Source organism: Argentina silus (genome assembly GCF_951799395.1).
Source record: "Argentina silus genome assembly, chromosome: 3".
Taxonomy (NCBI): domain Eukaryota; kingdom Metazoa; phylum Chordata; class Actinopteri; order Argentiniformes; family Argentinidae; genus Argentina; species Argentina silus.
In genome coordinates this window covers 21,527,703-21,553,885 of record NC_139657.1, presented here as the reverse complement: position 1 = coordinate 21,553,885, position 26,183 = coordinate 21,527,703, and the positions used below count along the sequence as shown (strand labels likewise).

The 26,183-nt window shown below is 45.7% G+C and overlaps 3 protein-coding genes across 3 annotated transcripts in view; 1 reads left to right on the top strand and 2 right to left on the bottom strand.

The window, feature by feature from the left end:
- The window catches only part of LOC310802051 (DENN domain-containing protein 2A), a 30,584-nt gene extending 12,451 nt beyond the window's left edge, over window positions 1-18,133 (bottom strand). The window contains exons 1-3 of the mRNA XM_083666306.1: window positions 17,959-18,133; window positions 3,446-3,532; window positions 1,079-2,152 (exon numbers count right to left, since the gene is read on the bottom strand). Of these exons, the coding sequence (XP_083522432.1) occupies window positions 1,079-2,152; window positions 3,446-3,531 (1,160 nt within the window). The 5' untranslated portion in view covers window position 3,532; window positions 17,959-18,133. The remainder of the gene's footprint in view (window positions 1-1,078; window positions 2,153-3,445; window positions 3,533-17,958) is intronic.
- Window positions 18,134-19,912: 1,779 nt separating this feature from the next.
- On the top strand, window positions 19,913-25,124 carry adck2 (aarF domain containing kinase 2). Its single transcript, XM_083666269.1, has 8 exons — window positions 19,913-21,255; window positions 21,437-21,583; window positions 21,696-21,824; window positions 22,055-22,150; window positions 22,343-22,600; window positions 22,881-23,009; window positions 23,222-23,275; window positions 23,829-25,124. The coding sequence occupies exons 1-8, from the start codon at window positions 20,356-20,358 to the stop codon at window positions 23,967-23,969; spliced, it is 1,854 nt and encodes a 617-aa protein (XP_083522395.1). The 5' UTR covers window positions 19,913-20,355; the 3' UTR covers window positions 23,970-25,124.
- Window positions 25,125-25,195: 71 nt separating this feature from the next.
- Window positions 25,196-26,183, bottom strand: part of LOC310802224 (SRSF protein kinase 2-like) — a 42,952-nt gene continuing 41,964 nt past the window's right edge. Inside the window, exon 14 of the mRNA XM_083666515.1 lies at window positions 25,196-26,183. This exon is cut by the window's right edge and continues 1,690 nt beyond it. The gene's annotated coding sequence lies outside the window, so the exon portion shown is untranslated.

The window sequence follows — 26,183 nt, the reverse complement described above, 5'->3', positions numbered from 1 at the left end:
AGTGTGAAGCCTCCACATATGGTATGGAATGTTGCACAGCCAAACCAGGCCCGGCTTAACAAGAATGTAGTCTACTGTAGAACCCAACTATTGAACATTCTCAAATGCTCCAGAGTCCACATTTAGGGTTTTGAGGGTTTTCTTCAGTCCTTTTGTTGTGTGTTTGAAAACATGCATTCTCATTTAGATGCATTAGATGAAAAGGCTCTTTTTTGTCTTTCTTGTATAACGGTAAACAGTATATTCATAATACATGAGGGTCTTATTTGTGCAAAGTAAAGTAATGCCAAGTTATTGATGGGGTCATAAAAATACTCAAACATCAGCCTTTGATATTAAAAGGGTCACTCAACCACAAAAATACATCTTGACACGTTCTTTCCTGCCTGGAGACCTTTGTTTTGACATGACTGATTGTGATTGGTTTGTGTGTAACATTCCTGTTCTCCAAACAATGACCTCATTCTCTAGAACGCCGGGATGAGCATCACCGCCAGTGATTTACTACTACATGAAGTATTATTGGAATAGCGTCAAATATACTGGGAGAGCCTAATTTATCAGGCTAGAAATGAGCAGTTCCGGTATCCTACAACTGTGGCATTGATTTCAACCTTGTAAGTGCTGTGACTATGTGTTGCTTTTGATTGGGCAGTCATATGGCTAGCTAACCACTTCATGGTCATGCAAGAACAGACACAAGTCTGACCACATGAGTGAGTACATGAGCAATTTGTTCCTAATTGGAGGTTTGGGTTAAGGTCAGGGTTGAGGTGAAGTCCATGATTGTTAGTGGTTGAAATTAAAGTTTTGGTCACAATGATCTGTACTGTACATCCATCTCTTCTACCATGGCCAGATGGTGGCAACAGGCAACCTTCCGTATGTGGTTCTGTGCCTCTTGTTTAATCTCCTCTCATCTTTGTCTATCTTTCTCTGGGTGAATCTCAAAAGTCTTTCCTCACTTCCTCTCTTCTCGCCTCTTTCTCAATTGGGGAGGAACCTCAGATCTCCTTCAATGGAGAAAGGAAGTAAAGAATGGAGAAAATACTTTGGAGATTCACTCTCTGTCTCTTACCTGTTGTTGCTGTCTCTGGGTCTGTCTGCCCAGGGTCTCCTACAGACTCCAGGTGGGGGGCAGGTGGGTAGAGGCGGAGGTGGTATGGGGGGTAAAGGGGGCAGGTTCCGTCTCCCTTTCCCAGCACCGGGGCCTGATGTTGGGGTACTGGGAGGGGTGTGGTGCTGGAAGGTGCGTTGTGGTTTGGGTAAGGGGTTGATGGAGGGAACACCAGGTTCAGTGTACACATTATCAGGATCTCCCTCTCTCCCCCTCCTCCGAGACCCCGTGGGCCGTGTAACATCCAATGTCCCGAAGATAGGCTCATTGGCCCGTCTCTCCACTTCTTCCTGCTCCTCCTTCGAAGGGGGGCAGAAATAGTTCCCCGGTAACACCAAGGAAGGTTTGGTAGGACCCTCCTTCATCGCCTGCTCCAGTTTCTTAATATGAGTCAGAACTGATTTCTTGTCCTGTGCTGTTGTCTCTGTGGGTTTGGCACGAGGCCCTCTCTCTAGTATTACCTCTCCTCTGTCCCTGGTGGTGATGGTGGTGGGGCCTTCGGGAGACTTAGGCCTTGAATCCCCCAGCTTTCCTGCATTTTCCTTCCCTGAGTCCTGCCTCTCCCAGCTGACGAACCTCTTGCTGTCTGTCCTCTGGACCTCAGAGTTCTTGGTGTCCTTCTTTCTCACAGTTTCTAATGTTACCTCTTTCTGTCCAGAGGTCAGTGGGCATGGTCCACTAACCGGGGAGGTGGTGGGGGTTGAGGTGAGGGTGGGCTCCTTCTTCTTGTCCTCCCATTGGGAGATCTTGTCCCGGATGCTGGCAGTGGTCTTCAGACCTGCGGGGGTCTTGCTAGAGTTGAGCTTGTTGCAGCCGCCTCCACTCAGTCCATTCTCCATGACAGGTGTCCGGGGGTCCACTGTAGTGGTGGCTCTCTTGTGAGCCAGCATGGTGGTGTCAGCGACGTGTCCTGCCTGGCTAACCAGGGGGGAGAGGGGGCGTTTGGCACTGGTGTCCCCGTCCCTGCACACGTCTGGCCGCTGGAGGGCCGCAGACGACGGAGCCTCCCCAACCTTCAAGCCGCAGCACTGGAGCCTGTACACACACACACACACACACACACACGCACACACACACACCCACACACACACACAGACACACACACACACACACACACACACACACACACACACACACACACACACACACAAACCCAGTCAGAGATTAGAGTTAGCACTTCTAAACCTATGCCAGACAAAACAACACAAGACCACAGAATTCAAGATGAATTATGAATTGATTGTCAACACAGCACACCCACATACATTGTTTAAAAAGGCCTAAGCAAAGTAGCCACTTAATGTATAATGTATAAATGGCTCTTGATTTTTATGGAATAAACAATTAGTAGGAATGCTCGTAAAAAAGAACAACTGCACAAACTCAGATTCTGTGTCTGTTTGAGCAGTGAGTTACTCCTACAAGATTACTGGGTCACGACTGTTTGAACTCTGGGTTTTAGGGTCAAAGTTTACAAGCACAGCTATTTCTGGTGGGATGAAAGTATGCACAGAAAGAGAGGGTGGGGGGGCTTAGACCAAGGAGAAGACGTGCATATTCTCTTTTCAAAAGCTGACCCAGTCAACTCCATGTTGGCTCAAGGCCAGTTCATCAAAATGATTTGGTTTCAAACAAATGGAGGAAACGTGGCCTCTTGATTGCCACTTCTGATGACATCTGTGTACATGTGAAAATGAACAGTCATGCAATCTTGAGGAAAACTAAAAAGGTAGAGACCACACGACAACTTCCCTTGGATGATTTTGCCTATCAAAAATAGGTGTTGCCATTTATAACTATGACCAAACAAGGAAGCATAACCAAAAAAACATGCAAATCCTCTTAGTTTTATTAGTTTACAGCCTCAGTTGAGGCTGTAGTTTTATGTAGCATGGAGCAGCAGAAGGGGAAAACTAGGTCAAACTCCCAAGCCAAGAAAAAGAGAGTGGGGGGTTGGGGTGGGGGGGGGGGATCAATAGTGTTCTCTTCTTCTTGGCAAGGGGGAAAAGGCCTGTTTAACAGTTGGGCTAGGAGGGAGAAGGAACAGGAGCTATGGGGAGGCTGCATCTCACCCCGAAGGGGGGGGGGGGGGGGGGGGGTACAAAAGCATCTCTGACCACCTGAGCTAAAAGAGGATGAGAAGGGGACAGGGGGAATGGGTGTAAGTGGGTGAGAAGGAGGTGAAGGAGGAAAAGCCTGGATCTGTCCGAAGGACATAGCTCTTTTAGACAGTGGGAATAATGCTGGCTTAAATGCAAATACTGTATATTGGGCAGTAAAACATTGATAAAAGGAGTCATGCATACAAGGCATTTTTAAAATACATACCCGTTGACTGATTGGTAGATACAGTTGTCAGTGTTCGTACAGAGCAGCAGGGCCCGCCCACCAGTCATGGTGCTAGCAGCAGGCATCCTAGACAGACAGAGAGACAACAGTCCAACAGTCAGACAGACAAAAAGACATTCAGACAGGGTTGAATTGAAACAGACAGACAGACAGACAGACAGACAGACATATATGGGTCAGGGTCAGGACCACACGACCTGATCAAGACCCAGACTCCGTGAATCAGATTGCTAGTGAGGCCCATGAAACCCCCCTCCAATCCAAACTGCAGAGAAAACAGACCTCACATCTCAACAAAACAGCTTGATTAGTAATTGGAGGATACAGTTGAAAACGAAGCTTTAAATGATGTTTAACCCGCAGGAGTAAACACACAAAGAGTCTGAGTCAATGTGGCACAGGGAAAACCTCAAAAAGAGCTGAAGCATGAAGCATGTTTAAGTCAAGAGCAGTACTGACCTTTTTGGAAAATACTGGAAATTCCCTCATGTAATATAATTAAGGCCCATTAGGAAAATGTCAGCAACATTCCGACGCAAAAGAGGGGGCATTCAGTTCAACTTGAGAGGCAAGGTTGTTGACAACCTATCACACAATCTCTCCTCTTACACTGACAAACAAAAAGAGCTGAAGCATGTTTAAGTCAAGAGCAGTGCTGACCTTTTTATTTTTGCACTTTCTTCTTCGAACATGGCTTCCCTCATTCCCCCCAAATTACTTTCCTTCCTATGCATGAGCCTATGTTTTCTTCCAGCAGATATTTCCCTCTGTTCTTTATTATGCAAAAACAGTGCCAAGGTTAGTGTGAGGGACATGCTTCGCCAGTTTGAAATCATTATTTGGTCCATTAGTCAAACTGTAATGAAACCAGACCTTGTTGGACCATAACCACACGTAATAATAAGTCCCTCATCTCACTGGAGTTCCAGTGCAGATTGTAGAGCCACTCAACAGCTACCTCCATAAATGCTGGTCAAGCTTCCTGGCATGAGTTTGGCCCCTGGCCCCTGATTTGGCACAGGTGTTAACATGGAAGGGCAAGGACGACACGTCTGGGTGAACGCCTGTTAGTGTTTTTCACTCACACCATTTCACACATGCGTACACACACACACACACACACACACACACACACACATACACACAAAGCAGGCAGGAAGACACACACACACACACACACACACACACCACACACACACACACACACACAAATGACTGGACGACCCATTGTCCAAACTCAACAGATGGGTATGTGTGTGTGTGTGTGTGTGTGTGTGCGTGTGTGTGCGTGTGTGTGCGTGTGTGTGCGTGTGTGTGTGTGTGCGTGTGTGTGCGTGTGTGTGCGTGTGTGTGCGTGTGTGTGCGTGTGTGTATGTGTCCGTACGAGCACATGTGTCTGACCTCACCCAGATGTGCTTGAGGGCTTCAGGGCATCCATGGGCCGTTAAACATTTCCTGAGCACGGCCCACCTCAACAATTGCCCCCTCAAGCCCCCCAATAAACAAGCATTAGCTAACCCTGAAATTTCTCAACCCAGCCCCCCAGTATGCAGTAATGCCTGCCCAATTGGGCCAAATTCCAGGCATTGCTGTCCCCAGTGCAGCAGAAAATATGCCACCATTTCAGTGGATTACGTAAAAGTGACTGAATAGCCAGACTCCTCCCTGAGTTAACAATGTAATTGGCCCTCTGGGTCCAGCATTTTGGAACTGCAGAGCTGCTCTGGGTTTGTATGTTTTACGCTAGAGTATGTTGTACGCTATTACTTGACACTGTGGAAAAATGAGGCTTGGCAGATAGGCTACGGTCATGTTTAAGTTTGTCACTTTAATGCACATACAGTCTTTCTCATCTCATCATCTTTTTCTCTCTCTTTCTCTTTCTATCTCTCACTCTCTCTCAATCTCAACTCCTCCACCCCCCCCCCCCCCCCAAAAAAAAAGAACACATCCATGCCTGCTCCACATGGCTCAAACACACACACACACACACACACACACACACACACACACACACACACACACACACACACACACACACACACACACACACACACACCCTTCCACCCCCAGTACTGGGCTACCCCTCCCAGAGAGAGAATAGGAGGTTTGCGTCAGCCCCTCGCCTCAGCAGCCTACAGGCCCAAATTATTTTCAGCTGTGAGCGGGGGTCACATGTTTGAGGGGAAACATCAACCTTTTTTTCCTTCCTTCTCTGCCTCTTCTTTCCCTACTGAAACCAAACAGGAAAAAATGAAGAACAGAACTCCAGGAGAGAGGGTTGGTGGTGGAGGAGGGGGGATGTATGCAGCTTCAGAAAAACTTAGAAAAAAGTGTAGTTTTACATCTAATTTCTTTTCTGGGTCAGGACGGTGGATGCGTATCGCAGTGGAGGAAGAGAAGGGGTGGAAGGAAGGAGCAAATTGAGGGAGAGAGTGAACGAAGGGAGGGAAAGTGGATATTGTAAAGAATAATACACATATAATGTTACACGGAGGAATAGTCCAGGCTTTTAGCTCTCGACTCTCGTCATTGTTTGGAGCCCCGGGCGAAAACACAAAGTGCTGTTCAATGAGGCTCTGTAATGTAATTCTGACTGGGTTACTGAGACTGTATTCAGTACAGTTGAACTTGTTCCGTGTGCTCAGAAACACGACTGAGTAACATTTTATTGTCAAGTCGAGAGTTGAGTGTTACTGTGTTTGACCACTACAGGCTCCAGCTTGCTGAGTGAGTCACTCATGTCAGGCGCTAGGTTAGCTAGCTCCTCCTAGATAGCTTCCCCCAAACGTGACAGGGAGCGAATCGCATGTCTTGTAAAGCAGTAAATCTAACAGCATTGTCAGTTTTACTACGCTCCGCCTGTTTCTGGGGTAACTCCATTGGAGACTACGACAGGTCTTGGCTGTATAGCTAGCTCTTTGTTTCTGCTAGCCATTGTTGGCTAACCCTGACCTAGAGAGAGAAAAGATGGCCGCCTCCACAATGATGTGGCCATGGAAGGCCATCTGTTGTGGCCAATAAAAACATCATGGGGAAGTGTGACCCCGGCGACCCCTACCTGAGCAGCCCCCTGACCTTCGCTCTCTGACACGTGATTGGTGTGACAAGCAATACAAGCCACTGGCAGAGGAAGTTTGGGAAGGGGGTATTGTTCAGAGGCCACAGGCAGGCTGGGTGGATATATGTGTGGACAAGTGAGGGAGGAGGTGAGGCTAAAGGCTAACAGAGGGCGATGCTACTGGCCGACTGATAGCAAGGATTTATTATAGGCCTAGTAGACAAAGATATCTTTTTTCACTTCATTTTGGATATAGAATTCTATTTCTAAACATTTTCTATCCCTCAGAATATCTACAAAACCACCTGTTGATCACCAGTAAACACTTTGGGCCCCAATTTGCTTCCACTAAAGAGCGCTAATAACCATACAGTTGTGAATGCGTTTACAGAGAGGAAACAAAAAGGCTAATTAAATCATGTAAGGAAATGCATGAAGGCCACTGAGGTAAGACTAAACCAAAGTGGCAGTTGATAATGGTCATGACTGGCACAAGTGATAATGGAGGATATAGCTAATGCAAATGCTAAAATATTGTATGAGAACACGACAGGTTTATTAAACCATTCTACAGCGCTTGGAGACTCCCAGGTGGAATTTGGCACCCACTTTAGACTTGCTGTGTAGTTAGAATGTGATATTATAGACACTTCAGGTAAATTTGTTGCGTACAACTGTAACTATTTATTTGATAAATATTGAAATAATTATCAGCAGACGGAGTCTGGAATCTGATGTAAGACAATGGTGAAATCCTGATTGGTGAGGACAATGGATATCTTGTCATCTCATATTCAGTTATCCCCATCCACTCATTGCCGGAGACTTGCCCTTCGCCTCTCTGCTAACTGAAACTTTGCTAAATGAAATCACCAACTTAGCGGCCATGGCCACTAAAAACGTAGTGTTGCGTAGTGCGCTTTATTGGAAACAAATTGGGGCCTTTGTGTGAAGCTGGATGGCTTAAACAGCTTATCAACTATTCTCCAAATAGATAGGAGGTATACCTTTACAACCACAAACAGTGGATTCCATTCCAAAAGGGTCCTCCCTGAGCCCTACACCCTTCTCCAATTCACCTGAATACAGTAGAGATTCAATATGAGCCCTGACCAGTGCTTGGCATAGGTCCTTATAGCCGATTGGAATCTTGCCTACCCTAAGCAAATTCCTGCAAGCAGAAGATCAGGAGAGATAGCATTAGACAGCATTAGTTACAGCCAGGGTCAGCAGCAGGGCATCACAGCCCAGTATCAGTTGCATAACAAACCCACCAGGAGATCCCAGTCTATCAGCAGATGGATTGATGGTCACTGGGTGTCTGTCTGGACACAGCTAGAGTTACATAAACATCACCGGAGCCTGCAGGATACTGCAGGAAGGTTGGAGGGGGCTGGTAAGAAGGAGTATGTGAATGTTAATATAGGGTATGTTGATGGAAAATGTCACAGATTCTATGCCTGTATTTTTGATGCATGTGTGTTTGAACGTGTCTGGAATGTCTATAATGTCTTCAAGTATGTGTGAATGATTTGTTCATGTGTGTGTTTGTGGATGCATGTGTGTGTGTGTGAGAGAGAGAGAGAGAGAGAGAGAGAGAGAGAGAGAGAGAGAGGGAGAGAGAGAGAGAGAGAGAGAGAGAGAGAGAGAGAAGACAGGAATAGTGAGATTGTGACAGAGATGTGGGACTCTGACCATCTGCATTGATGCCATAAATCCCTTCTCCACAAAGAGCTGCACAAAGACACACACTGCTGTAAACCACACAAATCACTCCGCTGGGCCTGGCCTATCTGGACAATAGCAGCCCCACACTGACATCCTGGACAGCCTTTCACATGGCAAGACACACACACACACACACGCACACACGCACACACACACACACACACACACACACACACACACACACACACACACACACACACACACACACACACACACACACACTATAGACCAGTAACATTCCCCCACACTGTAGCCAAACGCACTTTCCACTGTGAACTTCACATTCCAGTTTCTCATACCATCTGTGACTTTATACAAGTATGCATTCCTATCGCCACTGGACCTCTCACTCAAGCTGTTAGGGTTAGACATGGTGCTGTCAGTGTCTGTGTGATTGGTGTGTTAATTGATGCAGAGTTACAGTAGCAATCAGTGACACTGTTGGTATGAGAGCTAGCTTTCAGTGTTCAGTTCCTAGTCTGTTGTCTCTGTTACAGTAAGTTCCTTCGTCTTGTAAGTAGTGGTGTCAGTGGTCAGTTCCTAGTGTGGTCAGTGGTGTTGTCAGTGGTCAGTTCCGAGTGTGGTCAGTGGTGTCGTCAGTAGTGTTGACAACGGACAGTTCCTAGTGTGGTCAGTGTTGAGTTCCTCTCATTTTCAGTGTTAAGTTCCTAGAGTCTTAGTGTTGTCAGTGAGATAGAGCCGGGCCATTCCCCGTGCTCTGGAGGCCTGCCTGCTGCTCCTCACAGCTGTTTCTCATAAAGACTTCATCCTCCCGACCGTCCAGCCCCGCTGGAACGACTCTAACGCCATGACATCATGCTTCTCTCTCCCTCCGACGGCTCCAAGTGGGGAGCGCTCTCTGTAATTTCCATGTACCTAAAAAGGACAAGTCGCCCACGGCGGCAGACCACATATCACAGCCATTATGTGATGCTACACTGCGGAGGAACCATCCCAGATGCTCCATCATAGTGGTCCTCCTCTCACCACTGCCCTGCCCCAATCAAGGACCATAGGCTTTCAGACTATAGAACACATTGGGAAGTCGTTTTCAAACGGTCAATCATACATCTGGTGCGGACTATTTTGAGGTAAACATTTTTTTGAAAATAGGTATAGCAAAGCAGCAGAAATAGAGAGAACTCCAATGTAAGGAATAGTGCAAAGATTATTTTCATTTTCTCTCGAATTGAGTGAATTTAGAGGCCGTATCCCCACAATATATGGTTTGCTTTAGCACATGCTTCAGTCTCGTCTGCAATCAATTGAACGCACTGCTTCACATTTAGCGAGCTCTCTGTGGAACAGCAAACTTTGCAGTAATTTTTTTTCTTTTTTCTCTCTTTCCCTCTCTCACTCTCTGTGCTGTAGGAGAGAAATATGACAGGGAGCTATGTGGGGGGATAGATAGAGGGAGGGAGGGATAGAGGGATGAGTGGCGGAGGAGGGGGAGGGGGGAGAGGGGAGGGAGGGAGGTTGTTTCTAATCCTTAGCCTCTCTTTTGCTCTGAACTCTACTTGCTTTCCAAAGTTTCGCGAGAAAGGTACAGTGCTCCCAATTTGTGTTCAGCCCCTGCAGGATCTGATTCCAGATATGACATGGTGTGTGTGTGTGTGTGTGTGTGTGTGTGTGTGTGTGTGTGTGTGTGTGTGTGTGTGTGTGTGTGTGTGTGTGTGTGTGTTTGTGCTTGTGCATGTGCATGTGCATGTGCATGTGCATGTGCATGTGCATGTGCATGTGTGTGATTTCACCAGCTGACATGTTGGCTTGACCTGGTTCAGTTTCACAGAGATTCATCTGCTTTCAAAAGAGTTGTAGGGGAGAGGGGAGGAGTTTGGGGCTGGTGGAGGTGAATGCTGTATGGAGTGGAAGGAGGGAGGGAGGGAGGGAGGTGGGGAGGGAGGTGGGGGTGGGCAAATAAACAATGGAATTTTATCTCAGCAGTCAGTCTCTTTCTCCCTTTCTCTCTTTCTTTCTCTCTCTCTCTCTCTCTCCTTCCCTCTGTCCTGTCGTGGGCCCCTGCCTCTTTCTCAAGCTGATTCCATAGCAGGGGTCTGGAAGGGAGCCAAGCAGGCCGGCAGTGTGTGCTACAGGCCTCTAGACACACTCACTCACACTCTTTATCCCCTTTCTACCTCTCCACTCTATCTCCCCTTTGCTGTCCATCTCTCATTCTCTACTGCCCCCTCTCTCTTTCTCTCTATTTCACTATTTCTCTATCTCTCCCTATCTGTTTTCTCTCCCTACCTCACTATCTCACTATCCCTCTGCTTAAATCTCCCTCCCCCTATCTCCTTCTCCCACTCGTCTTCTCACTATCTTCCCCTCACCATGGGGATCTCTGCGTTTCCTCAGTGGATGTAGTAAACATCCCTATCAGTCTGCCCCTGGGAAAACACACATATACACACACACACACACACACACACACACACACACACACACACACACACACACACAGACACAAGCCGTCCAGGCCCAGTGGGACTCCCCCTAGCCTGTCATGCCTATCCTCAACCCCCCCGTCACCCCTGCCTCTCTCCCTCCATGTTAGCGTGTCGGCCAGGATGGCCAGTAGACAGAACTGGGTTAGCCACACAACAACGAGACAGGAACTGGAGGGGATACTGCAAACAATGAATTTGTTTTTTCTTCTTATCAATCCATTCTAAATATAACTTTGCTATGTATTGTCATATGCATTCACACCCAAGTATAGCATTTGTTGTTATTGTGGGTTTTCTATACAACGGTAACTCGCCCGAGACAAGAGTGTCTATTGTCTACACTATAACGAACTGTAATAATGGGGTGAAACATTACCTCAGAAAACGAGTAAACAAACCTTAAATTACAATTGGGCCCATAGTGAAAACCACAGGATATATAATTATGGCGCATACGCATAACCATAGGTCTGACCACTCTACCATTTCAGAAGCCACTACTGTTCCTTATTTTCTTGTTTGTCCTTGTGTTTGTAGAGGGAAGACAGACACACAGACAGACAGGAATTTGTGATGGCACTGTTGGTTTAGGGTGTACATCCTGTGTAGTGTGTCCTCTCCATGCCAACTCACTGTGTGTTACAGATCAACTTGTCCCCCACCACTGTAAGAACCCAAAGACCTTTAGTTGATGGTTTTCACCACCGCACATGTACTGAATGAGCATGGCGGAAGCAGAGGGAGACCCCACGGTCAACAAAAATGCCTAGTTTCTCCCCACCAGTCAGTGGTTGTAAAAGACCAGAAAACCCCATTGCTCTCCTACTGACCGCAGCCTTTTATTAATAAGGGCTTCCCTTCAATTCCCTTTAGAGTTTGCAGGTCTCATTCCACAACCCACTTTACTCAAATAGTGCCGCTAGCAGGCTAACGTTGCACTTAGCAGCGTTAGCAGCAATACAGTCTAGGGAGCAGACACAGATGGACACTGCAGTGCCAACTGATTAGCAAAGTAGGCTCAATGGGTGTTTACTGAGAGACAGGTCTGGGTGATTTTAAGGACACTGTGGTACTTTAATTATACTCAACCCTTACCCTTGGTTGTCTACTGTATATAGCCCATTTTGTTCAAGTCTGGGGAAGGTGACTTTATGACAAAGACTAATACTGTATGATCCCTTTCCCAAGATACTGCTCCCCATTGCCAAGAAATATACAGTAGATACATCAGAGAAAAGAGGATAATTGAAGAGAAGAGTAGAGAATAAAGGATGGAAGAGATGAGTGGAGAGGAGAGAAGAGAAGAGAAGAGAAGAGAAGAGAAGAGAAGAGAAGACCCAAGAAAGCTGAAGAGGATACAAGAGGAGAGCACTAGTGGACAGAGAAGAAGAGGAGGATGAAGCAGACAGGGAGGCAGAGAAAACAACCCCTCTATCTTCCCCCCATCTGGAAGGAAGGATCGTATTTCAACTGCTCTCAGAGGCGGGGCATCATCCCTCCATTCCCTCATTCCCTCATTCCCTCCCCTACAGGCCTGTCAACTCCTCCTCCATACAAAGAGAGAGACTCCTGCACCACACCGTTCCTCACTCATCCCAATCTGCTACCAATTACTCTGCTGGCTCCACTGACCACAGACTCTGCCAGCTAGCCAGTCCCAGCAGCTAGCTACAACTCACATTCTAGTCTACTTTCTAGCAGCCGATTCAACACTGCTCTTCTAAAAGTTAGCCTACAACTGTAGTCTGCATGAGATCCAATACTGCTTTTACAGTTACAGCCAGCTAGTCTCATAACCAGCTCCTCTGGACAAACCTCCAATTCTAGCCTATTAATCATTGGCTGATCCAATACTGCTTTTCTGATGTGAATACTGCTACAACTGTAGCCTGCTTAGCTGATCCAATATTGTTTCTTTGAATATATCTCAGATTCATACAGTCTGATTTGTAATATAAGCCACAGCATCATGCCTACAGTACTCACAGTCATTCTATGTATGTATGTATGCATGAAATGAACAAAAACGTCTTACACATCACCGATCTAATCTGGGAGTGCACCTGCATCTTGCGTGTGTGTGTGTAATGTGGAGAAGGCTATAATAAATCATACAGTGACAGTATAAGTCGGGCCATTAAGTCGACGGCTTACCAAACTTCACTATGGAAGTAGGTGCTCTTGGCTAAGCGTGCCAAATAAAAGTAGCTCGAGGCTAGCAGGTTGCAATGGCTTTCCTGTGTGAGAGAGATAGAGTGAAGGTGTCTGGGTGAGGGACACACTGTGCAGGCCCTCAGAGTCAGGAAAATGGTTGACTGACTCAAACACACATTCAATTCAAGCGTAGAAACATACAAACACACAAACACACATGTGCACACCCACACCCACACCCACATGCATATCAGGGGAGGCTGGTGGAAGTAGGGATCTAACGATGGGCTCATTGTATGCACACAGACGGACGGACGGACGGACGCATGCACACACGCACACACGCACAATGAAGGCAGGTGAAAACATGACGTGTCTTCCATTTCAGACCATTATTGAACCTATTATAGGGACAACAAAAACTGCCTATTCATACAAAAGATACATCATCTTTGTGTGATACATAATGCTTATACAGCACTGCACAATGAACTGTCTGGTATTACACCCTTGTACTGTGATATAAACCCCTTTTCAACATGGCAGATACACAAGAACCGACATACTTGAATGTCTTGTATATCCCCTCAACAATATAATGGTATGTCTTGAATATCCTTTCAACAACATATGAACCCACTGCAATGCACTTATTCACTTCACTTCTTCTTCAGTCCAGGATTATATTTCCCCTCCTAGCCACAGTCTCTCAAATGAAATCGCTGCCAAATTCTCCTTTTCCCTTCCTGTTTTCCCTTCACATTTCTGGGGTTCCGCCTGAGCATTCCCATCGCGCTCCTGATCCCATCCCTGCACGCCCAAGCAGAACAGATTTTTATAATTCCCCCCGCCGTTCCCAGGGAGTAGAGTGAAGGCGAGAGCTTGGGAAAGTGCTCTTCCGGAGATGGAATTCTGCAGCGCTGCGGAGCATGAGCTTTTGACCCCCACACACCCAATGACCAGCAACACTACGAGTCTTAGCAAAAGAGAGCATTTAGACTAGCCCAAATAAAACATAGCATACTGCAGTCAGTCGGTGTGATCATATTTGATGCCATCTGATCATGGTGGAGACGGACAGACAGACAGATAGGCAGGCATGCAGACAGGCAGGCAGGCAGGCAGGCAGGCAGACAGGCAGGCAGGCAGGCAGACAGACAGACAGACAGACAGACAGACAGACAGACAGGCAGGCAGGCAGGCAGGCAGGCAGGCAGACAGACAGACAGACAGACTGACAGGCCGGCAGACAGACAGACAGACAGACAGACATGCAGACAGACAGACAGACAGACATGCAGACAGACAGGCAGGCAGGCAGGCAGGCAGGCAAGCAGACAGACAAAAGTAACTGCTCATTAAGCTCCCTGGGTTGTTGGAGAATACTGTGTGTGATCAAAGGTGCCAGTCTGCTGTGTGTCTAAAGCCATGCTCATTAAGTTGTTATACTTGGATGAATCTCAAGACATTCTTTATAACTCTCATCAAACAGTAGCTCTGTAATTGTAGACTAACAACATTATTTTCTCTGTTTTCATTTGGAGAAAAGGAACTCTAAATGTTAGGGACTGAGAAGGCACTTTGGAGTCTTTTTTTACTTTTCAGTGTGTTATTTTAAAACTCACTGTATCTTTTCAGTGTTATTTATGCTTCTAAAGTAATGATGGTGTCTTGTATAGCACTTTTTGGTATTGAGAAAAGCACAGAAAAACTGGGCCTAAACTATCTCACTCAAAATGACCCCACTATTCTCAAAACAAGATGGCTTACTTCATTCAGTTAATAAGTGGGAACTTCACAAGGAGAGCCTATGCGCTTTACAGCTTACTTGGGTTGTATTTAGGGGTTTCAGATTCAAATCTATATTGCTCAGAGAGACACACTACAAGACAAACAAAACACACTGTAACATTTTCCACCTCAGCCTGCATAGAGCATGGTCTCAGAAGCCAAAGTCAACAAGCTGTGTCTTCAGCCTAGCCACATTAGTATGACCCTATGGATGGGGTTGCCAGATATGCTTCCAAGAGGACACATTCCTTCCAAACACAGACGTGCCGAATGCTCCTTTTCGCCTTCCATGGTGGTGTTGGTGGTGACTGAAGCCCAGAGAGTGTGTGTGTGTGTGTGTGTGTGTGTGTGTGTGTGTGTGTGTGTGTGTGTGCGTGCGTGCGTGCGCATGCGTGTGTGTGTGTGTGTGTGTACGTGTGTGTGTGTGTGTGTGTGTGTGTGACTAACTCTACTGTGTGTATCTGTGTATGAATGTGTGTGGGTACAGCGGACACAGGCAGCGTAGTAGTTCCTCAAAGCCAACAACATTGGGCTTTTGGATGGTCCTCATCATGATTGGTTAGATCTTCTATCACCACATTTAACAGCCTTACACACTTAATTGACTCTGCCTTTTCCATTCAAGGCTGTACCACACTGCACTACAACTCCAGAACTGCACTATAACTATAAACAACACAGCAGGAAAGGGATTTCACTGTCATGTCTTGTTAAATGGTCTAATTGAAATCACAGCACCCGTTCTCCCACAACCATAGTCAGTTTTCCTCTGTTTTAATACAGTGCTGAGCCACCAAGGCACTTCACAGGCTTCACTGACCTGACAGGGGTTTGGACTGAGCAACAACAGCTTGCAAGCGCAGTTCTCGGTGTGTGTGTGTGTGTGTGTGTGTGTGTGTGTGTGTGTGTGTGTGTGTGTGTGTGTAAAGGGGTGCTGTGGGGGGGGCGGGCTATAGAGGAAGAGATGGGGGATGGCTTTGATAATGACTAAAGCCAAGGCCCACTCCCCACCACTCACACAATGCACAAGACCCCCTCACACCCCCCCCAAAAAAACCTTCCTGAACTCCTGGGCATCAAGAATTCCTTCACGGACACTGCAGGACGCATTCTGACTGTGACGCCGTGGTAACGACAGCAGCTTGTCCATGATAGGAGTCTGTTCTGTTCCTCTGCAGTGCCTGTGGGCCCCAGTGGGGTCCTTATAGTCACAGGGAGTGCCCTGCTGAGAGCCTGTCAAAAGCTGGTTCCTGTAAGAGGATGGTGAAGTGGCTGTGTTCTCAAAAGCCTGCTGTCACAGGCTGCACTAAGCTAGAGGACAGATGTCACACCCACACACACATGAGCATACACTTGCACACACACACACACACACACACACACACACACACACACACACATACACACACACACACACACACACACACACACACACACACACACACACTATATAAAGACTATTGCTCTTGCATTGACAGTTCCTAGTGCAAAAATTTATGATTTCTTTCCTAGTTTGGCCAATACAATACTATTCAGTGAGATCCATTTAGCCAATGTAAAATGGTTCCAAACACTGTGAAATTAAATAGTGAGAAATGACACAGTTGTTGTCACAATACTAAACATCTGGCATTCGAGTTCTCATATTGAAAAATAAGTTTACAATGTCACTACATATTGAGAAAACATTCTCCCAACATCTACTGCGATTTAAGACTGCATGAGTGCGTGTGTGCGTGTGTTAGGCTGAGAATACACCAGTTTACAAAACAGAGCAACATTGGACCATGCAGCAGTCAATCCAGTTAGCTTTTGTCATCTTCCCAGAAAATGTAAACAGCTCAGCCAATCAAACTGGCTGCTATGTGTCTGACAACAGCTAAGAGGGAAAATGACAATACAAGATAGACATGATATGTAGAATACAGCTCTGCTTTAAGTGTTCCATAAAAATTATGTTGTTTACAAGGCAAATAGTTGCGTAACATGACATATTGAGAACATTGTAGGGGCCAAATAATTGAATTAAAGGGGATGATTGCTATCTACAGGAGATAGTCTCTTAATGGTCAGTACTTATAGAAGTTTGGAGATGTTCCTGGTAAACTGAACATGGCGAGAAATCGGACAGAGCTTTCTTTGTCTCTCATGGTCACCTTAATCACACACACATGCACTCAAGCACGGACGGACACACACACAGTTATTAAAAACATGCAGTTGTCACCAAAACACTTCCCACCACTTTCCACTCAACAAATATGTGTATGCTATTTCACCCATGGATGACCTGCACATCTCTAATGCAAAGCCAGCAGTTAGCAACTTCCCCAGTCAGTGAGATACCCAGGGCTGAACTCCAGGAACTCCAGTCCTCCGGGGATGTTTCTGTTTCTGCTCCCTGACTCACTAACAACAATGCAGGGGCCAGGGGACTGGATGAAGAGCTGCCATTGTTCACAGAGAAGAAAGAATGCCTCACCTCACTTATCCACTTATGCACTCCTCTCCTCTCCTCCTCTCCTCCTCTCTCCTGCAAGCTTGACAAATCGACACCCATTTTAGCATGCATGTCTCAGTCTCACTATTCTCCTATATCCAACACATCTCTCCTGCCTGGTCTTGGTTCATTTATCATAAGGAGATGAGAGCTGATGTCCATATGAGCTATATGCATGGTTGTTGTATCAGTTGACTTTGCCTGTACTGAAGGTATTCTACCATGACTCTACCATGACAGAGTAATGAACTTGTTACAGAGAGGTTCAGTGGACAGCCTACTTGAGCAACATTCAAACACACTTTAGACTGGAGCCAAAGCAGACCATAATGTAATACTGCTCAAATAAACAGAGGCATAAAGCATGATGGGCTGTGCTCTGATGTGCTATCAATGGACAAACACATTACAGCACTTGCACACAAGTGCACGTGCACGTGCACGCACAAGCACGCACACACGCACGCACGCACCCAGATATACAGAACATGATTTTCACTAACTCACTGATAAAAGGGCAAAGGTGTGGAGTCACACAACATGAAACGCAGTCAGAAACACAACATACACCCACATAAATAAAAGTTTATGTTACTATCTCAGTCCGAAAGTAAATAATCTAATTGAGTATTCATAGCAAATATTAAACACACACACACACACACACACACACACACACACACACACACACATACACACACACACACACACACACACACACACACACACACACACACACACACACACACACAGCACGCATGCACCTTCACACACACACACACACATACACATACACACACACACACCCTACCTTTCTCAGCTGGATGAGCCCTGTAGAAGTGCTCTTGCAGTGGTCTCTCATTTTGTGAAATCTGACACTGGATAAGGCAGCATCCACTCGCATGACTTCCTTCGGAACAACTTGCCTTTCTCCTCCGACTGAGCACCCCTACCCCTGCCTCCGACTTCCCTCACTTAGCATGGCCCCTGCCTCCTCTCCCAAAGCAGGCAGAAGGACTCCAGGTTTCTCTACAAACTTCTTTGAAAAAGGAAAAAAAAAAGGAAAAAATGGCAATCCCTTCCCTCTCAGCCTAAAATGTTTGCAGCTTTACTCCCCTTTTGCCTTTTCTCTCTCAAACACACACACACAAACACACACACACACACACATACTCTCTCTCTCTCTCTCTGACTATCTTCTCTTTCAATGACGTTGCCTCTCTCTCTTTCTCCAACTTTTCCCACCCCTCCCTCTCTCATGACCCCCACCCTCCACCCTCCCTCTATCCCTCCCTCCGTACCTCCCTCCTCCTCTCCTTTTCCATCATCGGCTCTGCCCCCACCCCCAACCCCCCACTGCTGAACTAATCTGCAGCTGGCTGAGCGATTGGAGCCCTGGTTGCTGGGGAAACGGAGTGTCCTGCTCAAAAGAGGAATGAAGCAGGAAGGGGCAAAGCTGAGCGTAACTGAATACATAAATAACAGTCCTCCTCTGGGAGCCAATTAAAAGTGCTAAAGGGCCTCTCTTCATCTCTCTGTGGGGACATGAGGGGGGCATGGCTTTCCTGCCCTCCACCTTATCTCTGATACACTTTAATTACATTTTGTTTACTGATTTACACACACACACCCTCCAATAGAGCCACAACAATAACAACATGTGCTGACCCCTAAGGCCTACCTCTTTCCTAACATGAATTGGCAATAATTTGGTTGAGAGACAGAGAGAGAGAGAGAGAGAGAGAGAGAGAGAGAGAGAGAGACACACACACACACACACACACACACACACAGAGAGAGAGAGAGAGAGAGAGAGAGAGAGAGAGAGAACACAAGCTAGATTTGAGTCTGACTTGACGTTGATGTGAACTTGATGTGCATAGGTAGGTTAGCAAAGGCCTAGAGTGTGGCTCCCCAGTCATCAACAAAACATTAGGACTTCCCCTGTGTAGGAATATAATATGGGTTCTGACTGAGAAAGTTCAATGAGAACCCATAAAAATCAGCAACTCACTAACATGGCATCATCTCCTGAAACAGAGGAACAATCTCAGTGACCTCTCAGGCCAAGCTCTGACCTCCCCCTTTGAAGTGCATGAGAGATTTGAAAAGCTTGTCCTGCCCATCATTGGATGGGGGGACAGGGTGGGGGCTGTAACATCTGTTTGGCGTTTCTCCTACCTTTTGTGTGGCTGATCCCCCTGCCCCAGTCCCCTCTACAGCTGGGAAGTGGAGAGACCCTCAATCCAAAGACACACACCGTGACTGGGAATATTTCTCCCTAAAGTCTTTGAAGTCAGTGAAGCAAGCATATCAGTGACCAAATATAAAATCAAAACATTTATCACAACTGAAAGTTGACCAAACTAACTAAAGTCGTTCAAATGAAATACGTCTCAACTTGTTCCAGTATGTGTCTCCCTCTGTTGGATAACACCACTGCATGGTGAGTCTCACAGTAAGATTTGCATTGATAACTCAGTAGACTTATATCTCGGTAGCATAATTTGTAATGCGTAAAACATTGTTAGCGTAGCACTTGCGTAAAACTCATTGCTAATTCAACTAATTATTGTATTTAAAACACGTTTTTCAACTAACTTGAAAATGTGTGTATACGGCTTTAAGACGGCATTTGTACGGAATGACGCACATACCCGGAAGTGGGCGGTGTATTGTTTTGCAATGTTTTCAATGAAAATGCATGGTGGCTGACAGCTCTATCAATCATATACATATTCATTAGTTAAGGGGCTGCACGGAAGAATCAACTTAATGCCGTATTCATTCGTTACCAACTCATTTCTAGAGAAGGTAAGACCAATAGTAATAATTTACAGCGAAGAAACAACACTCACACTGTGTATCTTGTTAACTTGCTAGCAGTAGCAGTTGACTTTCAGTCGGACGTGATATCAAAGAGGACGCGCTCGGACATGCGGAGACATTGCACAGGACAGTTTCATACCTAGAGAGCTCATTTGGATAAGTTTACAGCACAGGTCCGATTGGGCGACACACAGCTATGGAAGATCAATGGAAGAACGCAGACGCAAGTTTGAAGGGCTGTGACAGGAGGACATCAATATCGAGGGAAATCTGTCAGCAGTTGAAGTCATCACATTTTCGGTGATTTTATTGAATTGTTTATAAATCGTGGTTGCACATTTTTATTATTATTTTTATTCTTGTAAGTGTTTTATTTATTATGATGAACATGGCTGCATTCAGTGCAAGAAGCTTCCTTTTAAACCTACGGTACACCATCCACAGAGTTGGAAGTTTCACAAGAGTACGACTTATACCTAGCACCAGGACATGTTTAGGAAAAAGAAGCCAGATTTTAACACAGATGCCAAAAGTCACACTGCTGTGCTGGGGCGCAGTGAACGCCACATCGTTTGTAGCCAGGTGCCAAGAGGCCTCCCTTGCACCCCAGACCACAGACAGGAAGTCCTTGGCTAAAGTGCAGGTGCACAAACTTATTTTCTTCCTGCATCTCAGCCTGCGTGCCCTAGTACTACTCCTCAAGTTTGGCCCTCTCCTGTTGCTGTACCCCCTGACTGTTATCTCCTCTCATTGGGCGTCTCGCTGGCTGGATGCCCTGCTGTGGATGACGGAAACTTCTGGTCCTACCTTCATTAAACTTGGCCAGTGGGCCTGCACGCGGAGGGATGTCTTCTCTCCTGATTTCTGCGATCGCTTCTCCAAACTGCACGTGCACGTGCACCCCCACTCCTGGGCCTACACCAAGCAATGTCTGCGCAGGGCCTTTGGCGAGGGCTGGGGGAGGCTTTTTGTGTTTGAGGGCAAGGAGCCTGTGGGCTCAGGCTGTGTGGCCCAGGTGTACCGCGGCTGGGCCAGGGTGGACAGTGTGGAGGACCTGGACTTCCAGAGCCTGGTGGACAAGATGGAGAAGGAAGATCTGCTGGAGGCTTGGGAGATCCCCGGGTTAGGGGGGGCTCTGAGCTCCATGTGGGGCCTGGGGAAGGAGTGGTGGAAGGGACAGGAGGAGGATGAGGGGCTAGAGAGCAGAGAGAGGAGCCACCTTGAGAGCCATCATGGGGAGAATTTAGACAAGCAGCATCTGATACCTGTGGCTATTAAGGTGGGTGTGACGAGGCTGGTGTACCAAGAACACATTTATTATACATTTGATTGAAGTACACTTGATTGAAGACAGCATAAAAAGTCAACATGAGTGAAAACACTTGTGGGAGTTGTATGGGACATGGTCCTCTTCTGTTAGGAGATATTCAATGAATGGTCTCTCTCTTCTCTCTTTCTAGGTGCTCCATCCAGGGATCAGAAGACAGGTAGAAATTGACCTGCTGCTCATGAGTACAGGCAGCTGGCTCATTAGCTGTCTGCCGGGACTCAAATGGCTCAGTCTACCTGAGATAGTGGAGGAGTTTGCGAAGCTCATGACCAAACAGGTACAATCGGACAGTCATACAGAATTTACTTCCAGAGTATCAGTATAGATGAAATACTAGTTTAATACAGTTTTCGATTGCCTCATTAACTTATTGAATCATCTCATTGCAGATTGACCTTCGGTTTGAAGCCAAGAACATTGAAAGGTTCTGTGAGAATTTCCGGGATGTAGATTTTGTCAAGTTCCCAATACCCCTCCGACCATTTGTGACTAGGACCATCTTAGTGGAAACCTTTGAGGTGGGTTGAGGTGGTCACTTAAAGGGGCATTTTACTCAAAAATACATGAGACTATTCCAGGAAGTGTAGGCTTGTATGTATGAAGTTCATATCCACAAAATAATGAGACCATAACAATGTTGGACTGACAAGAAATATACTACAATACTATTTTTTAAGGTTCCCCTGAACGACTCAACACCAGTAGGAACAAAATTGGAGGTAATAAATTACCTCTTTGCTTTTGTTAGGAGAGTGAACCCATCTCCAACTATCTAAGCCCTGAGGTTCCTCAGGAGGTGAAGCAGAGAATAGCCAGAATGGGAGTGAACACTCTTCTGAAGATGGTGAGAGCCTGGCTGCACCAGTGGTTTATCTTTGTTGATTATTAAATTATTCAACTTCTTCTAAGCATATACTCTTGATATCATGTAAACGTCATGACTGTGTGTGTGTGTGTGTGTGTGTGTGTGTGTGTGTGTGTGTGTGTGTGTGTGTGTGTGTGTGTGTGTGTGTGTGTCTCTCTCTTGCTCTTCTAGGTGTTTGTGGATAACTTTGTGCATGGTGACCTCCATCCGGGGAACATCCTTGTCCAGCATGGTGGGGCTGGCAGTGGGGATGGGGACTCCCAGGGCCGGGCCACTCTGACTGACTTGTGGGACACTGTGATGGTCAGCATGAGGCCCTCCCCGGCCCCCCTACAGCTGGTGCTGCTGGACGCAGGCATCGTGGCCCAGCTCAGTGACAGGGACCTGCACAACTTCAGAGCAGTGTTCACTGCCGTGGTACTGCGACAGGTGAAGGTCAACCACACACACACACACACACACACACACACACACACACACACACACACACACACATGCCACATCATATCACACATACTGTACACAGCACACTCTCTCTTCCACACGCACAAACCACATTCACACACACACCAGACATGCACATTAGGACTTTAGAGCTGCTACTAAATATGGAGGCAGAATGTCTTTCCCATGTTTGAGTGCTAGGATGGGGGATGCAGAGATGTTGGGGGTCACTTTGTGTCATAACACCCATGTTGCTTTTCTTTAGGGGGAGCGGGTGGCGGAGTTGATCTTGAACCATGCCAGGGCCAACGAGTGCCAGGATGTGCCTCGGTTCAAGAAGGAGATGGCAGAGCTGGTGGACCATGCCCTCAGCAACACACTCTCCTTGGGGAAGGTACATACGCCACTGTACAGTAGACCAACACACATTCTGTTCTCATTCTATACTGAAAGGGAATCTGCTCCAATTACTCTTACAGTACCAAATATAACAGTGTCCATTCTCAATTTTGCAATGGAATTAAACGTTGCCACATTTAATTCATCAACATGAAGCATACACTGAGATAAAAGCATGATGTTTTCTCATTATTTGTTTTTTTGAAGGTCCATGTGGCTGAGTTGCTCTCCAGAGTCTTTGGATTGCTCATCCACCACAAGGTAAACATTAGGAACAAATAACTGCCTAAATTAAGGAATACTGGAATGGTTCAATTGTCACTTCAGAGGAGTGGGACCTAAAAACTCTGTTTGTCACCTAAAAACCAAAAGTCATGAATCATTTTCTATGTTTGTTTTTTTTTTTTCATACTGTTTCACTATTGGTCATAGAAGCTTGCAGCTAAGTGTCATTGTCACAAAAAGCACCCAAGTCTAGTCCTAAACCAAACCTTAATGGAGAAACTCAATTGAAAGGTGCATTCTAGTCATGGAGTAGGCTTAATCAAGGTCCTTGTTCTAATACAAATGTATCTTAAAACTGCATCCTTCCATCCTTGAAGTAATCACTGATTTCATGTGATTGTATTGCTCAAAGCAAGGTTTCCACTGCATGGCTTTCACCAATCAAGTACTGTCAGTGATATCGTCAAGGAAGGATGGAAAGATACATTTTAGGAGTATTCAAATCAGGCCTATGTCCAGGAAACCTCACTGTGAAGTGCAGTGAGATTTCCTGATGTTGATGTTGTCGTTTTTTTTTTTACCTGTGCAGGTGAAGCTAGAGAGTAACTTTGCATCCATTGTGTTTGCCATCATGGTTCTGGAGGGCCTGGGGAGATCCCTGGACCCCAACCTGGACATACTAGAGCTGGCCAAGCCCCTGCTGCTCAAGAACTGTGCCTCTCTCCTCTGATACACACCCAAACACCACTGCCCTGTCCAATAACAACACATAATTCCTACTACCTAAACATTTGTGTCGACCTACATGTACATTTAGTGCTCTCAGATCTACAGAGCACACCCCGTATCACTGTGTGCTCATCATGGTCTTGGAGACCCACAGGGTTTGCTGGATTTTGTTCCAGCTCAGTGCAAACACCTGATTCAATTGGTCAAGGATCAAGGGAATCAAAGAACACAATAGAGATATGTCATTACATCTAAACAATGTTGCCATATATACCTCATATATTGACTGAGTGACAACTGTACCTGTTAAAATGTGAAATAACGCATGGTTAAAGTGTCCAAACATCTACAGTAAATAACCTCCCTGACAAACTGTTCTGTATCCATCTCTGTAAGTGTCTATGCCTTGCCCTTCAGCTCTCTTATCACCTTAGATGCTGAACAATCAGATATGAGCCTATTGAAGGGTCTGGGAGTTTGGATGAATCTCAATAGTCTTTCCCCCGATTTCTCGCCTTCTCAAAACTCATTGGAGCAGAGGGTCTGAGATTCTTATTCTTAAGCCTTCTCCTAATGTGTTTTGAGAAGGAGACAAGGATAGAGGATGCGAAGATTCAGACTATGTGACCCTTTGTCCTTGAAGCCTCTAGGGATTTTCTTGTGTGCAAATAAAGAAATGACCGAAAATTGGCTGTAAGCACAGCAGATACCCGAGGTATTTTCCGTTTTATATAATAGAAATGAGTGAATATCATGTGACTCTTGTCACTAGATTCCACTCAGAGTATGATTTTATGACTTAATAACTATTGATCTCAGGATAATAGTCTGTTATTGCTCCATAATGTTTTATTAGGGCATTTAGGGTAACATTTGTCTAATGGTTAGGCATTGTCCTGCTTTTAGTGTGCATTACAATGTGCTTTTGTGTCAACTCAGCGCATCATTCTTTATGATAACACTATGTTGTAATTTCAAAGTCATTACCTCATTTATTTAAAATGGATTTGAGTCTGTTTACTCTTGAAGTGAAGTTGCATGTGGTACTACTTGACGACCCATATCAACAATAATAAATGCATTGAAAAATACTTTACTTTCCTCTCATTCCTTTGTATATATGGATGTTAGCAGCAGTTCAATTTCATAAGATTTCAGTTTTATCCTGTTACAGCTGCTATGGCATGTGAAGTCCAAAGTGTAGAAGACCACATCAAGACAGAGGGATCCATTAATTTACAATTTTATTAAATCTGTCAATGAAAAACACAGACAAGAGACGCGATTCTGTCGATGTCAGGAAGAACAGTCAGCATGGCTGAGAGAGTGAGATCGGGAGCTTTTGGTGCAAAAATTCATCATAATTTACTATTATTGCAAAAATGTTGATCAATTTCATCACCGTCACGAGTCCAAAACAGAGCAGCACTGTTCATGTAAGAGGAGGGGAAGAGGTGACAACTGAGTAAAAAAGAACTAATCAGAATAATAATAACAATAATAATAACAATATAATAATAATTACAAAAGAAATAAAAACATCTCTAACAGACAAACACAATCACCTCAATAGGACGAGATTCGTTCACTGTCACAACACCAGAGAAATTTGTTTTATTTTTTCTCATTTATTTTTCTTTAAACGAATATTTTTAAAAATATTTCACCATTTACTTATACTCATTTTTATTTATTGCGAAAAAATAGGCAACTGGACTAATTGTGATGATGAGAGAGTGGAGAGAGTGGAACGTTGGAGCATTGGCACTGAGAGCTGCTGCAGTGTGCAGGAAAAGCAGTACCCTCATCAGCCACAGCGTGGCGCAGTTCAGTTCGACATTCCACAGGCCCTCCATAGTGGCCCAGCCATGGCTATTGACCACTGCACTGTCCGTGGGTGTGACGGCCTGTTGTTTCGGAATGATGTGTGTTGTTCAAATCGGTCCGTCGTGTCTCTGGAGCCAGAGTTTAATCTCAGAGTTATGTACAAAGGTTTAAATCCCTGAACGACATCTACAAAGACAAGTGCAACCTCCATTTTGACGAACCCCTTCTTGGAGAAGCTCAGAAATCGAGGGTTTCCTCTGTAGGTAAGGGGAAGGGGGGGGGGGGGGGGAGATAGATAGTAATAATCAGATCTGGTAAACGTGCCACAGAGAATCATTGGGATTGTTCTTGTTTTTGGAAGGATGGGAAGAAAGTCTGGAATGATGTG

What these genes read in the sequence shown, in the direction of transcription:
- adck2 (XM_083666269.1), top strand. Translation starts at nt 20,356, where the DNA reads ATGATGAACATGGCTGCATTCAGTGCAAGAAGCTTCCTTTTAAACCTA. An exon ending in TGAACACTCTTCTGAAGATG is followed by an intron (nt 22,151 to 22,342) that starts GTGAGAGCCTGG and finishes TTGCTCTTCTAG; the next exon opens with GTGTTTGTGGATAACTTTGT. An exon ending in GATTGCTCATCCACCACAAG is followed by an intron (nt 23,276 to 23,828) that starts GTAAACATTAGG and finishes TTACCTGTGCAG; the next exon opens with GTGAAGCTAGAGAGTAACTT.